This window comes from Leopardus geoffroyi, chromosome A1 (genome assembly GCF_018350155.1).
Source record: "Leopardus geoffroyi isolate Oge1 chromosome A1, O.geoffroyi_Oge1_pat1.0, whole genome shotgun sequence".
Lineage (NCBI taxonomy): Eukaryota > Metazoa > Chordata > Mammalia > Carnivora > Felidae > Leopardus > Leopardus geoffroyi.
The window spans coordinates 156,275,147-156,298,338 of NC_059326.1; the positions used below are offsets into that span (position 1 = coordinate 156,275,147).

Below are 23,192 nucleotides of genomic sequence, written 5' to 3' on the forward strand. Positions count from 1 at the left end.
TGTTTTAATTCTTATTTTCATCAGAGCTCTAGGTCAAGCAATCCTTCTCTTCTGCCCTGTTAGTTCAAATAGTCTGTCAAAAAGCTTTTTCCTTTTTTATTCAGCAAAAGAACAAACAAAGCAAAAGCAACTTTAGACTTCAAATACTTTGGCATAAATTTGATCTATTTCACGTAATGACTGAAGCAGGTAGCTTCAACAGTGGCATAATCTGATGTTAAAAACGTGTGGTATTTATCACATTGACTTTATTCCAAGTATCCTGACTTAAAGATCAGGAATATGTTTAGGGTTATAAGAAGGGAAACTTATCTCATTCCACTTAAAACAGGAGCTCAAGGCTTTATTTATAATTAATTATAAACTGTTATTATTTTCCTGATAAATTAGATAAATTCATAACAATTGCGAAGTGTTCTTTGTGTGTGGATCAGGGATGGGGGTGGGCACAAGAGAGGGAGAAGACTGTTACAAAATGCCTGGTTTTTCAGGCCTTCTGTAGACACAGCCTAACAGATGTTCCCACTGCCCATGGCGAGCTGACCTGGTCAAAAGTTAAATTATACAGACCAAACATATGAATCAGTTTGACAAATAGAAAGAAGGTAAAATAACTATTTCAAAGTCAATTCATGCAGACTACATAGGTAAGAACAAGGCCTTTTGCTTCCTAGCCAAAAAAAAGAAAAAAGCTTATGAGTAAGTATTCAGACACAAAGCACCTTTTTTATTTATGTAAAAAAAAAAATCACACGTTTAAGGTAAACTTACTATTTTCCACATACCTGATCTAGCATGTTTTCACTAAATGCCTTGTACACATGGAAAGGGTTAAAGGCAGAAGGCTGATCCTCCACACTCCTCAAGGTCGTCTTTAAAGGTCTGATGGGTAATGGCTTTTCCTCTGAACCATTCATAGAAAACAGCTGTTCTTTTAAATATTCCTTCAAGGGGGAAAAAAAAATTACAAGTCGTGATGGTGGGAAGCATATATTCTCTTTAAAAATACACTGATCAATATCCAAATCTACCCTTTCAGCACATTTGCTAGATTACAGTGTATTACTTGCCTCAGGACAGAATACATTTTCGGAAGAAACATAGCAGAATACCAATCAGCGTTGCAATAAACCCATCAAAAACAGGTTCACCTAATATATAGGATAGATTAGAAAACCATTTTACCAATTCTCACATAATGAATGTATGCTTGATATATCAGGATGTTTTTAATAGGCATTGTCTTGTCATTGGTTCATGTGTTAACATGTCTGGTTACCAAAACTTAACTCAGATGCATGATTACTCACAGGACAAGATTGCTCATTCATTCATTAAGTGAAGTTGTTATCTACTTCATGCTCAGCAGAGTGCTAAGTACTCTGATATTTCACTGCAAGCAATCTTACTCTATGTAGAATTAATTATAATTCAAACTCCTAAATTCTATTTCCATGCTCTTGACTGGAAAATATCAAGGTTCAAAAGAAGCTCAACATATGTAATTCTAACACCCCAACTGCCAGTGGCATCCTGGGCAAAAAAGTCAATCTACTGCATTATATTTCATTCTCCATCCATAAATAAATAAGGTGAATGATCCTAATCTATTTTATTAGACTTCTTCTAGAAGACAACAATTAAAATGACTTACAGTTTCCTATAAACTATCAAATAGTAATGACTTAATGTTAATAAGTCATTTAATACATAAGGAATATAAACATTTTTCTGATTTTCAGTTTTTCTTCAACAGTAGGCCTCGGTTCACAACATTAGAACTGAAAAGGATGTCAGAGGTCATCTGGAAAACCCTTGGTACCCACAGTCTAGGGCCTAGACCATTCAAGCCAGCCTTTCTTGGGAACTTAGAAAACCCGAATCTCAGACCCCACACCAAATAGAATCTGATCACTAACAGGGTTTCCCAGGAGATTGGTAGGCATATGAAAGTTTAAATAACTCTAGCCCACCCCACATTCAGTGGTTGATTCTGAAAGGTCATGGGCTGAGCCTGAGGTTACACACGGGTGAGTGGTAGAGTGTGAGTGAGAATCCCCATATTTGGTTTCAGTTCACTATGCTTTTTCCTGTGGCTCTGTAACTTCGGGAATAGAGAATGCCCACTGCACTCATCCTGGAAGGTAAATTTGAGTTCCTGAAACCGTAAAAATCACCACTTAACAATGATAATCATTTCTTAAACTTGCTCATTGTGGACATCTCCTTAGATTAATTCCATAACACACACACACACACACACACACACACACACACACACAGACTCCTACTAAGTATCATTAGATAATAATAAAGCCACCAAAAAAGAATTTTATGCCTAGATTTAGATTTTTACACAGAAATAAAATTTCTCTGCATTATGATTTCGGAATGTAAAATTTTAAAAAGGAATAAAAGATTCTAAGAGAACAACTGCTTTGTTTTGGCTAATGGCAATCTGTCTCAACTGATTTCCCCTTACATTGCTGCATTTCGGCTTTTTTTGTTCCACAATTCAAAAAAGATAAAGTGCTGTGTTGCAAGTTGTCAACACAATGGTGTTTTCTCCCTTGTTAATTTCTCTGGCCTCTCTGCTATCTTGACCGTGGTCACTACCCCTTCTAAAAAAAAAACGGATTTTCTGCGGTGTCGCTTTAACCGGATTCACTGCTAAATCTGATGTACTTCTTTGGGAAAAAAATATGTTCTTCTTTTAACATCCTTTTGAACATTCTACCGGTGCAGTTACATTAAAGCTTATTTCTCTACCCACCGTTTCTGCATTTTTCTCCACTGGAAGAGCTCCACCAGTCCCACGACCTCAACTACCAAACTCACTGAGGCCACCAAAAACTATAGTCACAGCCTTCCTCATCTTTGCTCATGGCCAGGTTCTTCAACTACCCACTGAACTTTTAACTAAGACATCTGACCTTTATCTCAAAGACAAACATTCTTGAACTCATTTCGTCTGACAACTTTGTTGTTACTCGATGGCACGCTCATTCTTCCCCGTACCCATGCCTGTACCTGTCAATGCATCTGTATTTATGGTGCCATTTGGAAGCATATTAAACAGTACACCTGAAAATGCTAAAGACTCATAACGCTCCGCAAATGAACACATTTCACAGTGCAAATTTTACCTACAGCATAGCAATACCTCAGTATAAAAGCAGCTCGAAGTAGTAACACTAGGTGCCTAGTCAGCCTTGTGTTGTTATTGAATTTTTTGCCTGTTTTGTTTTAGTAGTCATAAGACAAAGGGCTCACTACTTTTTCTGGCTCTAGCCTCACCTCACAGCAGGCCTCTTACCTTGCCGCGATATTTCTCATTCGGCACAGTAAATCAACAAGTACGTGGCTTGACATCCCATGTGATAAACACTGCCCTAACAGTAAGTTTCTTCAGTTGTAATGAAAGAAAAATCCTAACTCTGAACTTAATTGATCAAAATGAGGCAGTGCCCCAGTGAGGAGCCTTATATACAACAGGTCTCACAATAGACCTGGTCAGAGCCCCTGCCTCAAACGTCCATAAGCTCTAGGAGGGAAAAACAGCCTTTTGATTGATTTCCTGAATAGGACAGGTGGCTGACAGCCAGTAAATATCCAACTTAATTTCTCTTATTGGTGATTACTGATCTTTTTCATGCCAAAGGCTTTTAAAAAGTGGACTCGTTGGGGCGCCTGGGTGGCGCAGTTGGTTAAGCGTCCGACTTCAGCCAGGTCACGATCTCGCGGTCCGCGAGTTCGAGCCCCGCGTCGGGCTCTGGGCTGACGGCTCAGAGCCTGGAGCCTGTTTCCGATTCTGTGTCTCCCTCTCTCTCTGCCCCTCCCCCGTTCATGCTCTGTCTCTCTCTGTCCCAAAAATAAATAAACGTTGAAAAAAAAAAAAAAACACTTTTAAAAAAAAAATAAATAAAAAAAATAAAAAGTGGACTCGTCTATCAGTTTGGCAATCTCTACCAGCCACGACTGTTCTCAGAACTCTTGCAACGCCACTTTCCTAAAAATCCCAGGGTAATCCTACTTCAACAGCTGTTTCTCAGTAATCACCATGGTTACTTAAGCCAATCTGGGTGGCCACGTGGACATGCCAGTGAAGACCATGACTTCGCAGTGGTGGTCTTTCCATTAGCCAAGGCCAGGAGCACCTGAGTTCCCCACATAGAAACCCTTAACAAATTACGAGGGATCATTAGCAAATGTGAATAGGTAGTAGGTAGCTAACAATTATATACTGAGCTTAGGTGCCTCAGGGACTGGACCATTCCTCATAGCAACAAATCCTTCCCCTCCTTCTCAGGCGATCATTGAATGCACTATTATATCACCTGTTTATAGGTTGACTGGTTGATTAGCTCTAGGAAAGCCAGGAAACAAAATTTACTTGAAGTAACTTTCAGATAGATGGTAGCAGGAAGAACATTTATATAACTGGGTTGTAAAATGCTGTGGTAGAATTTAATTCACTCCTTGGAAATTTATGGTTTTTAAGGCCTACCTCATTGAGATAAAACACTATAGCTTCACATTATTCATATTATAGAATTTTTAGTATTTCCAAAAATACATGCATGCGTTTGCAAATATAAACATAATTCTAATGCACATTAGATGTCACATTCTAATTCACATACAAATGCTCAGATTAAAAACCTGATCAAGTTGGCAAACTTGTATTGTTTCAAGGCAATAACTGAGATACCTGCTCTTTACATTTTTGTTCAAATAGCCACAAACATGCAAGGTCAGAGGCTTAACCTGGCAGAGACATAGACAACCATGACATTGGCTCTAACCAGTGTCCATACATTAATGCATTTTCTTGGGTTAATCTAGTTGCTCCCGAGTATGGCTCAATATTCTTCTGAAATTTTCTCATTATGTGAGAAATCTCCAACTTCACCAAGTATGACGTCTATAGGAGAAGAAGTACATCTCTCTGAGGAAAATTCATCATTCGCCAACAGCAGATTTTAACATCAGCTTAACAGTCACAAACACACAATTCCCAAACTACACGTCTAGTCTATACAATTCAGAACTGCACTGAGTTTATGAGCCGTGTTATTGTTTAAACCATATAAATAAAACCTACATTGTTTCGGTGAAGCTTCTGCTGTACAAATGCAGAACAGCCGGGACTGAATAGATTCTATTAATAATGCAATATTGAGTTTGGTATTGACTTTAAGAAGTATTATCACCTCCTTGACTAACCCTTAGCTGCCAGCAGACGCTGCCTCAGGCCAGTACACACCTAATTGCTCGGTAAAAAGGCCGTTTCCCTACCTCATTGAGCTGCATGATGTGATAAATTTGCCGCAGGTACTCGCTGCCACCTGGTTTGTGGCAGATATCCAGGACCATCATGTTTATTTTCTGCTCAGTCAGTTCAAGAGCACTATCTCCTTCTTCTAAGGCTGTGCTTTTCTCCATTGTCATAAATGCACTAAACACAAAGAAAGCATATAAGTATCAGTGGTGAAGAATTGTAAAGATGGAAAATAATCAAAGAGATTGAGTGTGGAGAGTCGATGTAAATCTCATATTCAAAGCACCATAAAGACTGCTCAAATAGGTAAGCCTTCCCAAACCGCCCCTGCTCATAGAAATAGTGCCTCAGGACTGAGCACCTGAAAGCATTTTTAAAAATTGAATGGTTTCTTTTAAAACACTTCTTTATTGCATTTATACTCCTATCTATAAAACATTTTCCCATTACTGCAATTGTTGAAATTGCTATAATCATGGGATGAAAACAAAACATTTCTTTTTAAGAACATGTAAGAAATAATTTGTATTTTCTCTTTGAGGATAAAAAGTATCTTTGATGCCAGAAATAGCTTTGGTATTCTGTCTTTTGTAGATTCCTCTTTACACCTGTCGTAGAACACATTAAAGACTAATTAAAGTGTCAAAAGGGGAGCCTATTATGCTAAATATAGGCTGGGTGCTTCCTGGCAGTGTGCTTACCACTGGGTATTTTACATTAGCCTTTTGACACTTGTTGCCTTTTAAAAATATAAGGCCCCTCTCCTGTTTCTTCTTGGTAAGGACACCTAGCAAAAGTCACTGCCCTGATTATTCTTTCAGGAAAAGGGTCTAATGTCACCACACCGGGAATATGCAAGTTTTATTTGTGAAACATTTCTAAAAACACATACTCTTGTTATTGATTTTAAATATTATTTACATAGTAATGATGAATGACATAAGTAAAAAAAAAATTCTCAAACTATACCAGTGCAAAAGAACTCTATACAACATGCATCATATATATTCCATACTACTTTTCTTATTACACTTGATATTAGGTATGATCATGTTAGGCTTTGCAATCTAAGCATTCTTAAGAAAATTCATGGTTTTCCACTGTTTCTCAGACTAAATGAAATTTACTGTGGTGTAATCAACTATATACTGCAGTTCATTACTGAGATTTTGCCATGATTATAAAATTAGTTCTGCTAAGAGTCAGTGCCGCTGACCTGAAGACTGAACCAAATGATACCCAGCTGCTGGACATTAACTTTTATATTGCTTCCACATGTAGCTTCCAAACATCTTTCTTAGAAAAAAAAAAAAGAACTCTACAATTGTATAAGGCTTGCTAAAAGTAAAGCAAATTCTACTCTTAGAGATATTCACTAGCTGCAGTAAATTTTTAATAAACAGACAAAAAGACCTTGTTGCAGTAAAAGGAGTTTGTAAATATCTTTTTTGAAGCTGCACACAGGTTGCAAGCAAAATTTTGTGTCAGGTTTTGTTGAGGCTGACATTGAAAAAGTTGAGGCCCTCTGACAAAGGAGTGTCTCAGTGTCAGCCCCTGAATTGTATCCTTTCCTGTCCATCACTGTGCAGGTGAAGCAAATGATTGGATTCAGTCAATGCTATGATTAATGAGTTCCTCTCTGGATTTGGGACTGCCTATCAATCATGTCATTAGGGAGAATGTGCCCTGAAAGAGGCAGACCTTAGCCAAGGAATAACTGCATTAATCTTAATCTGTATATGCACCCAGCCAGCCAAGTCAGGGTCACCATGATGAAAAACAATAATCTTCAACTCGACAAATTACTTTGCAAAGACAGACATTTCTTTACTTTTTGGGCTGTGTGTTCTCCAGAATCTAAGTTGACTGTTTACAGCTTGAGTGTTACTACAAAGTGAAGGTTATTTTAATGAATAGTAATGCTTTCGGGCAGTGTGCAAGACAAGCAATGCTTCCAGCTGCCACCTTTCCACTGCAGATATTTTCACAATTTCCATAAAATCAAAATTAAGTCTGAATCCATGTGAAAGAGATCTGGCTAAGTGACGTTGCGTAGTTCCAAGATGATCTTCCTGGGGAATTAACATTTCATTTATTTTAACAGAAGAATTGTTTAAGTTTAAATGGTTACATTCTCAAACTTAAAACAGTTATGATAGAGCCAAGGAAACCCTCTATCTATATACAGACATCGTGGTTTAAAATACATTTTCCTAATGGTAGAGATCTATAAACAAAATGATCATTAATCATCAATTTGTGAGATGTGTAGACGGGGAAGTTTACTTGTATAATAGACAATCAACCTGAAATCAAAGTCAAGAAGTACCATCCTTAGTGCCCAAATCCTGTAGAGGTGACCTAAAGTGAATTAGTAGGTCAAATTTAACTTTTTCAAATAAATATAAGAACTAACTTTTAATCTGAATTCTTATATATTTGCATTTCAGAAATTGAGAAAGATGTAGCATTGTGCTTATTACATGCTTCCATAATGTACATTCAGGACCTTTTTAAAACATTTTTAAAAATCAGCAATTCTTCATTTCAGATGCATGTTCCAACAGAGAGCTAATCAGCCAAATATTAGCTGGACAACTCCCTATGTAGGAGGTATCAGATACAGTGGTGCTGTTTATAAAAACTTTAAACCAACTTTTAATGAAAAAATATTATTTATGGATTCCTGTATGCGTCCTCAGGTATATTACTGAGACATTACTTTAAACTGACCTTATTGACAGAGGGACTCCTAAATCAAAAGTATCAGAAATTTAACTTTATAATCAGATCCACTATTATTCTTTTTTTCTCTCCTTTACAACCACCGCCATGGATAATGACATCTGGCCTTAATCTTTTAGTCATTGAATTAAAGCTTGTAAATTGGGATTGAATGCAAATGTAAAGATTAAGAAAGTTGCTTTCAGGAGCACCTGGGTGGCTCAGTGGGTTAAATGTCCGACTTTGGCTCAGGTCATGATCTCAGAGTTCATGGGTTCCAGCCCTGCGTTGGGCTGTGTGTTGACAGCTCAAAGCCTGGAGCCTGCTTCAGATTCTGTGTCTCCCTCTCTCTGTCCCTCCCCAGCTCACGCTCTGTCTCTCGCTCTGTCTCCCGCTCTCTCTCAAAAATAAATAAACATTAAAAAAAAAATTAAGAAAGTTGTTTTCAGAGATACTAAGCACTTGCCTGACTGCGATTGTTATTCCTACCCACAGGACATGCCAGAAGTACATTTCTAGAAGTCGCTACAAGACCAGGAAAATCACGATTACCTACATTTTTCCATTTGGATTAATACAGATTAATTGGATTAACACAGTTTTACAGACGAATACAAACCAGTAAAGAGTATTTGTTACCATAATACCAGTGAGTGCAATGTGTTTTAATAGGGTTTATAAATAAGAAACGCTTGCTAGTTCTAAGCTTGATTTTAAGAACTTTATCAATGTTATTTAAATTTTCTAAATCATGCCATCAGCTTGGTCTCACCACTGAAAATGAGGCTTTGAGAGATTCCATAATTTGCCCAAGATGGCCCACTTACAAGGGATTTGTATTTGTCTGCCTGATTCCAAAGCCTGAGTTCTTTGTCACTACAAAGAACTATGTAGTAAGGAAAGTAACAACTTTTAGTCATTTCAGGCAGAAAGTCAAAATAGTATCTGCTAGAATCATGAATATATTTTAAAAGAATGGGGGACAGTGTGTGGAGTGGTATAAAAAAGGGCTGGCTTAGTGATCTGTAGACCATATGAACCATAATTTCTTTATCAATATCATGCAGTTCTATACTGAAGACGAATTTTAAGACAGGAGTACTCTATGTACATATTTAAATTCATCAGGGACCCTTAAAAATCTTAGCAATACCACAAATCACTTAGCTCTTGGTGACAAACCTATGAGAAGGCTGACATTTTCATACAGAAACAGCTGGGTGTGTTTATAGCTCGAGTGTGATATGCCCCAGCTGCCCTCTGGGATTCTTACATTACCAGATGAAAAATGTGTACCTTTTTGACAATCAGGTACACAGAAAGCAATAAAAAGCCTTTTATACCCATTAATTCCTTCTTAATTTAATCTCCATGCCCAATCCATTTATAAAACGCTCCAGGCTATCCACTAGATACCTGTTTGTGCACTGAAAAGAAATGAAACCAAATTCTCTTGGGTTTAACTCCCACCCTTTTTATCAGAAACCTTAAGATGGTGAGTAAACAAGTATAATGTTCCAGGGTATCAATGGGGTTCAAATTTTCATAAAACAAGGCACATCTAAATAATGCAGTTTTTGTTGGAATATTTACCTTTTTCTGTATTCATCAAAGTTCCCATTAAGTTAATAGAATAACCATTGTTGCCTATCTTATGGTATTTTGTTGTTGTTTATTGGTAATTTTGTTATAGTGAACATATTTAATGAAATTCAGTGAAAGAAAAACATTGCTTTACCATTTGGTGCTCAGTTTCCTTGCCTTCACCAACTGGCTCTCAATCCAGTTGGGTTTCTGCTGCTCAATGATCTGTATGACCTTTTGAGTCATTTGATTAGGGTCACTTGTCTGCTTTCCCATGATACTTTCCAAACACAAGCAGATTAAACCAAGTTTCTCTTTACTCCATCTGTCAAGGGAGGCACCTGTTAAAAGTTCCACAGTGTTTCCATCCTCAAATATCTGACATATAATTACAATCAAGTTCCAGACAAGGAGGCTAGCTTTCTTCAATTCAACAAAGTTTTTTGACATTTTTCTCTCAGACAGAAAAAAGAAGTATTTAATTGGGGGAGGCAAACATGCAATCACCGTAGGTAACTCGCTGATTACAATAGATACTGCCTGAGCAGCAAGCCTCGTGAAGCCTGGGGAAGAAAAGAAAGAAAAGGTATGATTAATATTAGCATTTGCATTCCATCTCTGTGTTGTTTTCAGTGTTGCGTAGGGATGTCTAATTTTTGTGGAGAAAACTGTTGAGAAGAGCAAGTGCTTGACATATTCCGACAGAACTCTACTGGGATCCCCTCCAGTGCTGCCTAACATTCCTCAAGCCTCAAACTCACTTTTTGCTCTCTCACAAATGAAGATTCGAAAATTTTAAATTATTAGGTATATTGTTGTCTATTAAGACTGCAGGGGTAAAGGGCTCCGATGTCCTCTTAATTAACAAATGCAAAAGCACTCCTGGTGGACCTCTTTGTGGCCTTTGATACTTCCTTAAACCTTTCTCCTCTTCCCTTGAAATCCATAGCAGAATTATTCCAGGTCTTGTCAGGACTGGCTCCTCTTCTTCCACTTCTTTTTATTATTTATTTTTTTTAATGTTTGCTTATTTATTTTTGAGAGAGAGAGCGAGAGGGCAAAGGGCAGAGAGAGAGAGGGAGACAGAGGATGAGAAGCAGGCTCCGCGCTGTCAGTGCAGAGTCCCATGCACAGCTCAAACCCACAAACCATGAGATCATGACCTGAGCTGAAGTTCGACACTTAACTGACAGAGCCGCACCCAGGTGCGCCTCTTCTACTTCTTAGCACAAATGTCACCTCCTCAGAGAGCCTTCACTCACCACCCCATCCAGAGTATCCCTTCATGCTCTTCCCATCCCAGCTCCCACTTCCTCTGTATCATTAGACGCCATTTTGTTGCCTTTATTATAGCACTTAACCATTGTCTAATAAATATCTCCTTAATTCTTCTTTATCTGTTACTATCCACTAGAATATAAGCTTCATGAAGGCACTTCTGTATCCTCAACCCTTAGTACCTCATATATCAGTTGTTCAATAAATATTTGGTGAATAAATGGGCCAACAAACTGGTTCATGGTTACCTTTATTACTCTTCTTTGTTTCTTCATGGCCCATTCTAGTTCTAATTTATACTAATACCTCTTAAATGTAGTTGTTTGCTAAGAAGTCTTTGCCTATTGACTGATGAGTCTACACACTCTCCCTTCTTTGCTCTGAAGGATGTACTGATCCTCCCTCTCTAGATCAGGGTGTTTCAACTTTGGCACTAATGACTTTGGGCTGTATAGTTTTTTGTTGTGATGAGTGTCCTATGAATTATAAGATATTATAGCAGTGTCTCTGACCTATGCCCACTAGATGCCAAGTAACATTCTCCTCAGCTGTGAGACCTAAAAATGTCTCCAAGCATTGCCAAATGTCCCCACGGGGGCAAAACCTTTCCTTGTTGAGAGCCACTCTTCTGGATGATTCTAGAATCTTCACTCTTGGTCTTTCTCCAGGGTAGCAGTCCTACTACTTCAGCTCCCTGTTTTCCTCCTGAACTAGCTTGGCCTTGCTGATTCTCCCTCCCCACCTCCCTCTGTCCCTTCTTTCCTTTTGTCTTTTAAAATCTTTTAAATAGTAACCACGTTGATAAATCCTCCTACCCTTCATCTGACATACAGCTTCGCCTCACTGTAACCATGCCTACTGACCTATTAAAGCCCTTCCTTATAAAAGGTAGTTGGACTACTGCAGTATTCTCCTAACTCATCTCTCTGTTCCAGACTATCCCCAGCCTCTCTCCTGTGTTGTGAAGCCAGATTCACATACTGTAAAATTTGTTATCTAATTTCTCTGCCACAATTGTTTTAGCTGTTTTCCACTGATCAGTCTTCAGAGGGTTGCTGTCAAAACACTCCACAGTCCAGCCTCCGCCAGTTTCTGTAAACCTTATCTTTATTTTATCCTCATTGCTTTTAAACTTCTGAATATCTCATTACTCTCACGTGGGTTGCCCTTTCTCTCCATGAGTCGTCCATCTTCTTCAACTCTTGGTTCAAAGTCCTCTCCTCCTATAAATTTATTTGAACATACCATCTATATAACCACTTCGGTAATTAGGTCCATAATGTGCCATTCTGTCATCTTTTATATTATCATCTATTATTGTTTATGTTTTTTGTCTTGATGAGTTATCTTTACAACTAAACAAAAATCTCCTCAAGAGCATATAAAAGAACCTCATCGGTCCTTGGCTATCCTACAAAGCCAGACACAATCTTTTAATCCACTAAATACATGACTGAATTTGATAATTGGAACCAAGTGACAAGTCAAAAGAAGGTAGCTTTGCGTATTTCCATGAAACATCCTTTCTGTTTTTACTAAACAAAAATAATAAAACAATGTGAAATAATTTTCAAGATACTTGTGACATTTAAAGAAGTCATTCTGCTCTAAAAAAGTACGAAGCTTTTGGAAAACATATGTCTAGTCTAGTGACTCCACAGAAACTCAGGACAACTTAAGAATCATGTTAAAAATGCACTGGAATCGTCTTTGTAAGTTTGTAAAATTGGGCCCAACATATATTTGAAAGATCTCATAAGATTATTGTATTAAATAAAATACTAAATGTGAAAACACCTAGTTTAGTACTTGTAAAATATGGTTCTTTGATAAAATGCTATCCTTTTATCAAATGAATATGCTTAGATGAGACTTAAAATATAGGTAAAGCAAATTAAGAAACTCGTCTGTGACCACTCTTCTCTGTGTTCTTAAAATATTTTAAATGTTTTGTTGTTCGTTATGTGTTTGTACCATGCACTCCCTATTCTACTCTGAGGTATTTGACTTAAAAGATTGTATCTTATGTTCTGTTTATTCAAAAGAGGATTTAACTGCTGATACCAAGGAAACATTTGACAATCTAAGTAGATATCAGGTAAATATTATCAATTCTCTTCACACCTGCACTTCTACTGATACTTTAGACATTTTGAGGACTCCAAGTACTCAGATTCTCACTACTTCATTAAAGCTTACAGCAAATTCCAATCAGAACCTTTAGGTTGATGTCAGATTAATCAATTCGTTCTACTAATCACAGAAACTCTGAGTCTGTGGTGATATTAACAACACACCAGGGAGGGATCTTTTAAGAATGCCAAACACTCATTTTTCTGTCCCTATTTAAGTGTTTTGACTTCTATCTAAGCCATATATATATTACACATTGGAAGGGCCATCCCAATTTCAGAGCTGATAAGGTGTGAAAAAAAATGTATGCCTTAGAATGAATGCAATGTGATATGAATATTTATGTATTTATCATTTTTTTCTTCCTAGACATGTACTAGTGGCTGTAATAACATATTATGTGGATTATAAAACCCGCTGAAAGGAAATTTACAATGAATGAAGTAAAGACAAAATAACATCTTAAAGTTATTTAAAAAATTTTACTTATTAATGGTATAAAATGTCAATAATAATTTACTGAGTGAGGGTAATGTGATTGAATATGCTTTGTAATTTTTAAAATCTGGGTTTAACACTTGAATACAATGATTGAAAGGGCAGGTTTTACATTCAGTTTGTGTCAGTACTTGGTTTTAATAGCTGTCATAGGTGAAAAAGCTACTACATGAACATACATAGATCCACATGGGAACAAGGATATCGATAACTGTGCTTATGAAATCATGGCACTTGTTGTTCAATCTGAAGCACCAAATAGGCCAAGGCTGTTGTTGAAATTTGTCTAGTAAATATTCATTATCCATGATGTCATTCAGTTGTTCTAGCAAACAAAATGAAAAATAAATTTTGTATTTTTAAGAAAAATATTCAGGAATCATTGAAACCTTTATTTGGAATATTATAAATTATGTTAGAAAATATTATTTCTAAGGGACACCTAGGTGGCTCAGTCAGTTAAGTAGTCAACTCTTGATTTTTGGTTATGATCTCACAGTTCATGAGTTCGAGCCCGGCAGTGGGCTCTGCATTGGCAGTGCAAAGCCTGGTTGTGATTCTCTCTCTCAATCTCTCTCTTTCTCTCTCCTCTTCCCTCTCTCCTTTTTCTCTCTCTCCTCCCTCTCCCTCTCTGACCATCCCCTGCTCATACTCTCTCTCTCAGAATAAACATTAAAAAAAATTATTTCTAAGTTCTTAAGTATGTAGATAGGATATTTTTATTGGTGATACTGGTTTTTCTAAAATGAATATTTCTGGATTTTATAAAATAAACTATCTTAAGAACTTCTTTATAGGATTTTGTGTATTTCTGCATTTGGTTTCTTTCTCCATAACCTGCATGTGAATGGTGCCATGAATACATTTTTCTTGCAATGTTACCTCTGTTTCCTCTCCAGAACCCATTCAGTTAAAATAATTACTCCAACAGTTTTCCCATAAAGCATTCTTTTTTTTAAAAAGTAACTTACTGGGGCACCTTGCTGGCTCAATGTGACTCTTAATCTTGACATTGTAAGTTTGAGCCCCCTGTTGTGTATAGAGATTACTTAAGAATAAAATCTTAAAAATATAAATTAAAATAAAATAAATAAAAAGTAATTTACTGCTATGAAATTTTTTCTGGATATCTTTCATTTATTTGTTGTCAAAGAAACAAAACAACTAGTTCTTTGTGTATTTGAACTTTGAAGCATAACAAATACCTAAGCTGAGCTGTACCAGAAATATCTGAACTTTGATTCAACTCTTTAAATCTCCTACATTGTATAATTTATTTTAATGTTTATTTCTTTAAATCTTCACTATTTTCTATGTAACAGTATTTGCTGACAAAGAAATAAAGAAATGCATTTTAATTTGTCACTACAGTGTTTTCTATGTTCTGTCATTTTCACTGTTTCAGGAAGGACAAATGTTCCCTTACACTAGTAACTATTTGTCTTTTAATAAGTTAGAGTCCTCAAAAAAAAAAAAAGACTCTAAACATTTATCATTATTTAGACACCTTCTGTAAAGTACTGAATTAAATATCATTTGACTTAAAACGTTCTTGAAAAACAATTACAGAGGTTTGTCTTCATGTTTTGGATGCTGAGTTTTGAAACATTTTGCTGGCCATGATGATTTCCAACCATCTTTAGCTAGTATCTCAAGGCACAATACCTACTTAAGAGGAATTCTTGTTTAACAATAATATATGGGAAGTCATATTTCAAGTGGTTTTCCTATTTATTTCCTTTTGTAAATCCTCTTTTGACCAAATCTTATCAGATCATCATCATTTTGCCTTATAATATGGCTGAGTAAGAGCGCATGTTAGGAACAGAAATAAACGTGAACTTTTTCACTTTGTTATTGTTTGCTCTTCCTTGCATCAATATTAGTGTTAAACTGCAGTAGATCTGTTGATTTATAGGAATATGTCAAAGTCACTTGTGTGTTTTGCGGGGATTAATTTTGTTAAAAGCAGATTCTGAAATACAAAGGACAAACTTAATTCAGTACTGCACCTTGAAAGCTGAAGAAGTGCTTTAGCACTGTCCATCACCTCCCCACCAACACCAAACTCAGCACATGACCGTCTCACTCACAGACCAAGGGACAGTTACAGTTACAATCTCCATATGAAATTTTAGTAGAGTTTCATTTCTTTCTTGTTATACACCAAAGAATTGTCTTGTACATTCCCTGGGGTGTTTGCACCCATTTGGAACCAATTTTACTAGTCTTCAAGCACCAAGAAGAGGTATTTTCTTTATAGTTTATCTCTAGCCTCAACTGAGATGCTTGATATGTAGTAGTAGCTCACTTAGTAAATATTTATTGGATGAATAAGTGACTTAATGTCTGGCCTGTAAATGAAATCTGTCTTGTATACTGTAGGGATAATAAAGGTTGAGCACTGTCAGTCTAAAAGAGGGCAGAGATGGAGAATCATGGTATTTTCCTATTGTCATATCCACCTGGAATGCACAAAATGGTTTATAAAGTCACTTTCCTCCACCATTTTCTTTTATATATTTATGTGATTTGGAATGTTCTACTTCTACTCTTCTACTCTTAGTAGTAGTAGTGATAGTTTTTTTTTTTAATTTAACTTTTTATTTTTTAAAATCTACATCCAAATTAGTTAGCATATAGTGCAACAATGATTTCAGGAGTAGATTCCTTAGTGCCCCTTACCCATTTAGCCCACCCACCCTCCCACACCTCCTCCAGTAACCCTCAGTTTGTTCTCCATATTTATGAGTCTCTTATGTTTTGTCCCCCTCCCTGTGTATATTATTTTTGTTTCCCTTCCCTTATGTTCATCTGTTTTGTCTCTTAAAGTCCTCATATGAGTGAATTCATATGGCTTTTGTCTTTCTCTGACTAATTTCACTTAGCATAATACCCTCCAGTTCCATCCACGTAGTTGCAAATGGCAAGATTTCATTCTTTTTGATCGCTGAGTAATATTCCATTGTATGTATATATATATATATATATATATATATATATATATATATATACCACATTTTCTTTATCCATTCATCCATCAGTGGACATTTGGGCTCTTTCCATACTTTGGCTATTGTTGATAGTGTTGCTATAAACATGGGGGTGCATGTGTCCCTTCGAAACAGCACACCTATATCCCGTGGATAAATGCCTAGTAGTGCAATTTCTGGGTCCTAGGGTAGTTCTATTTTTAGTTTTTTGAGGAACCTCCATACTGTTTTCCAGAGTGGCTGCACCAGCTTGCATTGCCACCAAGAATGCAAAAGAGATCCTCTTTCTCCGCATCCTCGCCAACATCTCTTGTTGCCTGAGTTGTTAATGTTAGCCATTCTGACAGGGGTAAGGTGGAGTCTTAGTGATAGTTTTATGGAGAATATTATTTAGTAAGGAAAATCACAAAAACTGGTATCTACAAGTAAGCATTTTTTCTTGGAACCAGCGGTTCTTTGAAATGTTATGGAAGAGTTCCAGAACACCTGTAGAAGGCAAAACTTCATGAATACAATGACCTGAAAGCCACCAACAAAATAGTGCTACTCATACAACATGATATATTAACTACAGATTATGCCTCCTGAATTGCTCAAAATCTATGAAATATCCAAAAGCTAGAATGAAGGAGAAATGGCAACCACTCAGACAAGGAAGAACTGAAGTAATGAAAAGCTGACATTTTCCAATTTCAATTAAATGGCTTTACTAGATTCAAAGGCAGTTTAATAGGGCTTGGACAGAATTAAAGCATTACCATGAAAGGTCACAGATAGATAATTGATTTGAGTTTGTAATATAAGGTCGCTGGATAAGAGCCACATTAGTTAGGATCTCCATAGAGAAGAATGAAAGAAGGCTAGTCTCTTCAATTGACTTAGTAGGTTCAGTTGGAGTATTTTACCATTGAAACTTTCCTCAAGTTAATGAAAAAAATATTCTTTTATAGATTAATATAAAGGGAAAAGTTTTATTAAAAATTTTTTTTAATGTTTATTTATTTTTGACAGAGAGAGAGAGACAGAGCATGAGTGGGGGAGGGGTAGAGAGAGAGGGAGACCCAGAATCTGAAGCAGGCTCCAGGCTCTGAGCTGTCAGCACAGAGCCCAAACGGGGGCTCAAACTCAAAGACTGCGATACCATGACCTGAGCTGAAGCCAACACTCAACTGACTGAGCCATGCAGGCGTCCTCAAAAAGTTTTATTTTAAAAATCCTAAGAAGATTCATTCATATGTCTATATAATATACATAATAAAACATTACATGTTTTGTAATGCAGAAACACATAGGTACAAAGAAACCATTTAAGAAGACAGCACTTAATTAATAAAATAAATCAATAATGTAACTCATGTTCTAAAATGCACTTAATAGATGCACTGCCCCTAATAGGAACAATGCACGGAATTCAGAACCATAGGTATTGGGGGAAATTACTCTGTCAAAAAACTATGTAGGTACTCAATGGAGTGCTATTTTTGACCTAAAGGCTACACAAGTAGGTCTGTTAACAAGAAAAAAGAAAGTAATAATTAGTGGTGGCAGAGGGAAAAACTTCAAGGAAAGAACATTAAACATCAGAGCAATATTCTTGAGAGTATGAATTTTAGATTACTCAACAGATTTGAGGTAAGTTAGCCACAATCATCGACTAATGTGTGAATACTAACATGAACACAACATATCACAGAAAATTCTGAGCTGATAGTTAAATAAAGAAGATGACCATTTGAGTCATTTCCCTTTCTAGTTTCCTTGGTCATAAGGCTCATAGTAAAAAAAAAAGAAAAAAAAATTTACAGGTCCCAAATACATAGAAATGGCAGGAAAAGGACTAACATAGTTTACAAATCTTATAATTTTTAGAATTTTACTTGATTTCATATCTTAGAAAATTGCTTCTTCAAGGATGGGTTCTTACAAAAAAAAAATAATAATAAGGTACCTTTGCTTGATTCTTTCCTCTTAGTTTCTTTTGGAGTATAATTCCATTCCTTTGGAATGCTCTCACGCAAACGTTCAGGAACACTGTGCTTGTTTAGGTTGGGCCCACAGTTTCTCCCAGACCTCATCACAAATACTATCTGCTGTACAATGTCCTTGATAGCATCAGTCAGTGCCAATCTCAAGCATCGGATGACCTCTGGCTCGGACACCATGCATGTTGAGACTTTAAAATCAGACAGCATATTATAGTTAGCAGAATCTGGCAATATTTTGTGCCTTATTTAATTGGGAATTCAGTTTCTCATTAGCTAGTTTAAAGCCATAGAAAAGAAGAGCTGTTTTTAACCTTGAAATCACATAATTAATAAACAGTCCATAAAAATTAAAAAAAAAATTTCTTCTTAGTAATAAAGAAAATGGCAATTAAAATAACAGGGAATAACAGTATTTGCTTGTGGTCTGCAACTCTAATGGTGGAAATTGAAGTTGTATGATTTTCTTAGATGATAACTTGGCAATAATACCAAATCTTTAACATTTTGCTTACCTGTTAACTCATTTATTCCTTCTCTGGACCTTATCCTAAGAAATTAATTATAATCATGTAAAGGATATAAAGGAAAATTAAAAATAATCTTAATGTCCAATAATCATCAGTTATTTAAGTAGCTAAGATATATCCATCAACACAATAAAGCCATATATTGTTTAGTAAAAAATAAAAATAAAGACATGTTAGGAAAACTATGACATGTTATTTTTATTACATACACACTATACCACACACACACACACATAAAAGAATTAAAAGATGCATTCTCCAGGTTAATGGTGATTATCAATGCCTGATGGGATTTCAGGTATTTTCCTCCTCCTTCCCTCTTTCTTCTTTTACTTTTCCTTCTTTTCTATCCTCCCATCCTCCCTTCTTTTCTTCTTTCTGCTATCCTACCTTCTTTCTGATAATATAGATTACCAACCGTTAATATGTATTACTTGTGTGATAAATGCAATAAAATTTTATTATTTTTTTAATGTGACAGGAAAGTCTTGGGATAACCACTTGAATCAACACAGAAAAGTACCCATATGTTTTTTCCCCTCAAAATTTGAGGTGATATTTCCTTTTTTTCTTAATTTAAATAATCTCTACATCCAACATGGGGCTCTAACTCATGACCCTGAGGTCAAAAGTTGCATGCTCTTCTGACTGAGTCAGTCAGGCACTCCAAGGTAATATTTCCCAAGTGACTCAATCCATTATTAAAACCAGCATGCTGGGGCACCTGGGTGGCCCAGTCAGTTAAGCGTCCAACTTTGGCTCAGGTCATGATCTCCTAGTTCATGAGTTTGAACCCCACGTCGGGCTCTGTGCTCACAGCTCAGAGCCGGGAGCCTGCTTCAGATTCTATGTCTCCCTCTCTCTCTCTCTGCCCTTCCCCACTCACGCTCTGTCTCTGTCTCTCAAAAAGTAAATAAATTAAAAAAAAAATTTTTAATGTTTAAAATAAAATCAAGGTATTACAAATGATACAGAAAATAACAGCCCTATCTCAAAGAATTATTTTAAAATTATATGAATTAATTTGTGTTAAGCAAGTAGCACATAGTAGGCACTATGTGCACCATGTAAACCTATGTTATTATTATTTTACCTAAGAGGAATTTTCTGTAAAGTTTGCAATATTATAGTATAGGGTGCCCAGTGTTTTTTGATGCAGGGTTCTGCAACAAGTTGAGCATGGGATAGTATAGGGAGGATCAAGCAATATCCACAGATGCCTACAGTAGGGATAAGATACAGATGTAGCAAGAAGAGAAGGAAATATAGGAAGAGAGAATAGAGAAGAAAAAAATAGTAAGTGACGAGCCCTTCCGGTTTCTGGCTCTGCATATAAAAAGCTTAGAAGTTGCCTCTCTGTCCTACAACAAGTAAAAAGCTGAACAGATGGAAAAATCAACAAGTCTTCTTGGATCTGTAGAGAGGTGGGGACATAAGGCAAACCACCGCCTCCAAGATTGGAGTGATGGACAGCAAATACAGGGAGTCACAGTTTACTGGAGTGGAGACTCATAAGCAGAACCTACCATGGGAACCAGTGCCAAAGTAGGAAGTCTGAACTGTAATTGATGAAATGCTGGAGGCTCAGTGTAGACAAGCCTGAGAGTTAAAATTCAATGGGGACCCTGTTATGTGGAGGTTGCCACACTTTTGTGAGTTTTATCTCTGTGAGTTCAACTAGGTGCCCATAGCAAATGTCAGAGAAGAATCCCCAAGAGCTTCCAGCAAGGGAAAAGGAAAAGGAACATTTTGAAATAAGTCAGAGCACTCTGTTCTTCTTCAGGGTTGCCTTCAGGAGAAACTACTAAAATAGAGCCTAACCCACTGGGGTATTATCAGAGTCTAACTGACCTAGAAGAAGGGAAATACCCAATTCCAGCCCACTCTAGCTATACTCTCCTACACAGAATGGGAGAAAAAAAACCGAGAAACACTTATGAAGTACATCATCCAGAGGCACAGGTCCACTAAAAGACCTAATCATAGCACCATAGAATGCTTCCCATCCCTCCCCCCACTTTTCCACCACATCACTAAAACCCTCTTTACAGCAGTTTCTTTTACCCAATACATCATGTCCAACTTCCAAGAAAAATTACAAGACATACTAAAAGGCAAAGAACACAGTTTTGAAAGGAGAAAACATCAGAAACAGACATGGAAATCAGAATTACCAGACCAGGAATTAAAATAACTTTGATTACTTTGCTAAGGGCTCTAATGTATAAAGTAGACAGCATGCAAGAGCAAATGGGCTATGTAAATAGAGAAATGGAAATCTTGAGAAAGAACCAAAAAGAAATACTAGACATCAAAAATACTGTGACAAAAATGAAGAATGCCTTTCCTGGGCTTATTAGTAGACTGGACATAGCTGAGAAAAGAATTCTGAGCTTGAGGATATCTCAATAGGAACCTCTAAAACTCAAAGGCAAAGAGATCAAAGTCTGAAAAAAAAAAAAAAAGAAGAAGAAGAAGAACAGAATATCCAAGGACTATGGGACAACTATAAAAGATGTAATATGTGTAATGGGAATAGCAAAAGGAGAAGAAAAAGAAAGGATCAGAAGAAATATTTAAGACAATAATGACCGAGAAGTTCCCCTCAAATTACTATCAAACACAAACCACAGATCCAGAAAGCTCAGAGAACACCAAGCAGAATAAATACTTAAAACTATACCTACACATATCATTTTCAAACTACAAAAAAAAAACAAAGGCAAAGAAGTCCTGAAAAAAGCCAGAGGAAAAAAAAAATTACCTTACCTACAGAGGAACAAAGGGACGAATTAACATCCAGCTTTTCAGAAACCATGCAAACAAGAAGACAGGGGTGTGAAATATGTAGGAGTATCAAGGGGAAAAATAAAAAACAAACAAAAAAACCCAAACGACCTAGAATTCTATGCCCTGCAGAATTATCCTTCACAACTGAAGGAGAAATAAAGACTTTCTCAGACAAACAAATATGGAAGACATTGGTTGCCAGTAGACCTGTCTTACAAGAAATGTTAAATGAAATTCTTTAGAGTAAAAGGAAATAATACAAGAGTGAAAACTCAGATTTACATAAAGTAAAAAAAAAAAAAAAGACATTAAAGAAGGAATAAGTGTTGGTAATATAAAAAAATTTTATTTTTCTTATTCATAATTGATCTAACAGATAAGTTTGTTCAAAACAATAATACCAACAAGTACTCACTTATGTATATATATCTTATACATAACTGTACAAAAGTGGAGTCCCTTGTGACCACTGTAAGGTCTCAGGTTCCAGAAAATATTCAAGACCCAGAGGATATTTAATGCTTATGGAGAAACAATTTATACAAAGACCAAGGATATTGCACCAATCTGAAATTCTGATCCTTTAAAACATCCCACACAATTCAGGCTGTATTAATATGTGTAACACTTGTTTCAAGAGACTTGTCTGACCTGGTGGAGAAGGGTTTGCTCAATGTGTATATGAAGAGAAGACTAATGAGGAGTGAGTAGCAGTTTCACTTTCTCATGGCAGCACCTGAAGGCCATTGGTATCTTCAGTACAATGTTGTGCTAAGTGACAAAATGGTTCGAGAACTTAAGTGTTGAAGGACAAATAGTGGTTGAAGCATGTGGGTCAACAATTCTTTGTCATCTTGTGAGAGAATTCGGCTCTCACTTCACCTGAATAACTAAAAACCGGAGTGGTAGGGCTTCCAAGGTTATTTTTCTTTCAGTTCCATAAAGTCTACATCAGAAGTAATTCAGTCTTTTTAACTGGAAAACTGTCCCTCCTTTGGGTAAAGAGATCACAGTAGGAAATACATGGAAACTAGGAGATAAAATTTTAAGAGGAGATAATTGTTAGGGAGTCTTAAGTGATAGATTCAGGTTTTAAAAATCATTATACAGTTATCTATTGGTATTTTTCAGGGATAATGACCAAAAGATGTAACATAATAACCTTAAACTAGCTAAAAAGATATTCAAGTAGTATCTAGAGGATAGTCAGAGTCCTGGAAGAGTGAAACCATGAATATGAGCAAGTTAGATTTTTTTATATGGATCCTAGGAAATATTTCATGGAAATGTAGTTGCTGAAACAGTGTATAAAAATGTTTGTAGGTTGAAAGCCAAATGTAAATGATGTAAATGGTTAAGGGACTAACAATATAACCACTAGGTTCTCAGTCTTTGTTTT

The 23,192-nt window shown here is 36.3% G+C and overlaps 1 protein-coding gene across 4 annotated transcripts in view; it reads right to left on the minus strand.

Moving 5' to 3' along the window:
- KIAA0825 (KIAA0825 ortholog) overlaps positions 1-23,192 on the minus strand; it is a 396,110-nt gene that overhangs the window by 198,819 nt on the left and 174,099 nt on the right. For all 4 annotated transcript variants that reach the window (XM_045498038.1, XM_045498057.1, XM_045498048.1 and 1 more), the window contains 4 exons: positions 18,440-18,664; positions 9,744-10,152; positions 5,299-5,458; positions 786-944 (listed from right to left, as the gene is read on the minus strand). In XM_045498038.1, coding sequence (XP_045353994.1) covers positions 786-944; positions 5,299-5,458; positions 9,744-10,152; positions 18,440-18,664 — 953 coding nt within the window. The remainder of the gene's footprint in view (positions 1-785; positions 945-5,298; positions 5,459-9,743; positions 10,153-18,439; positions 18,665-23,192) is intronic.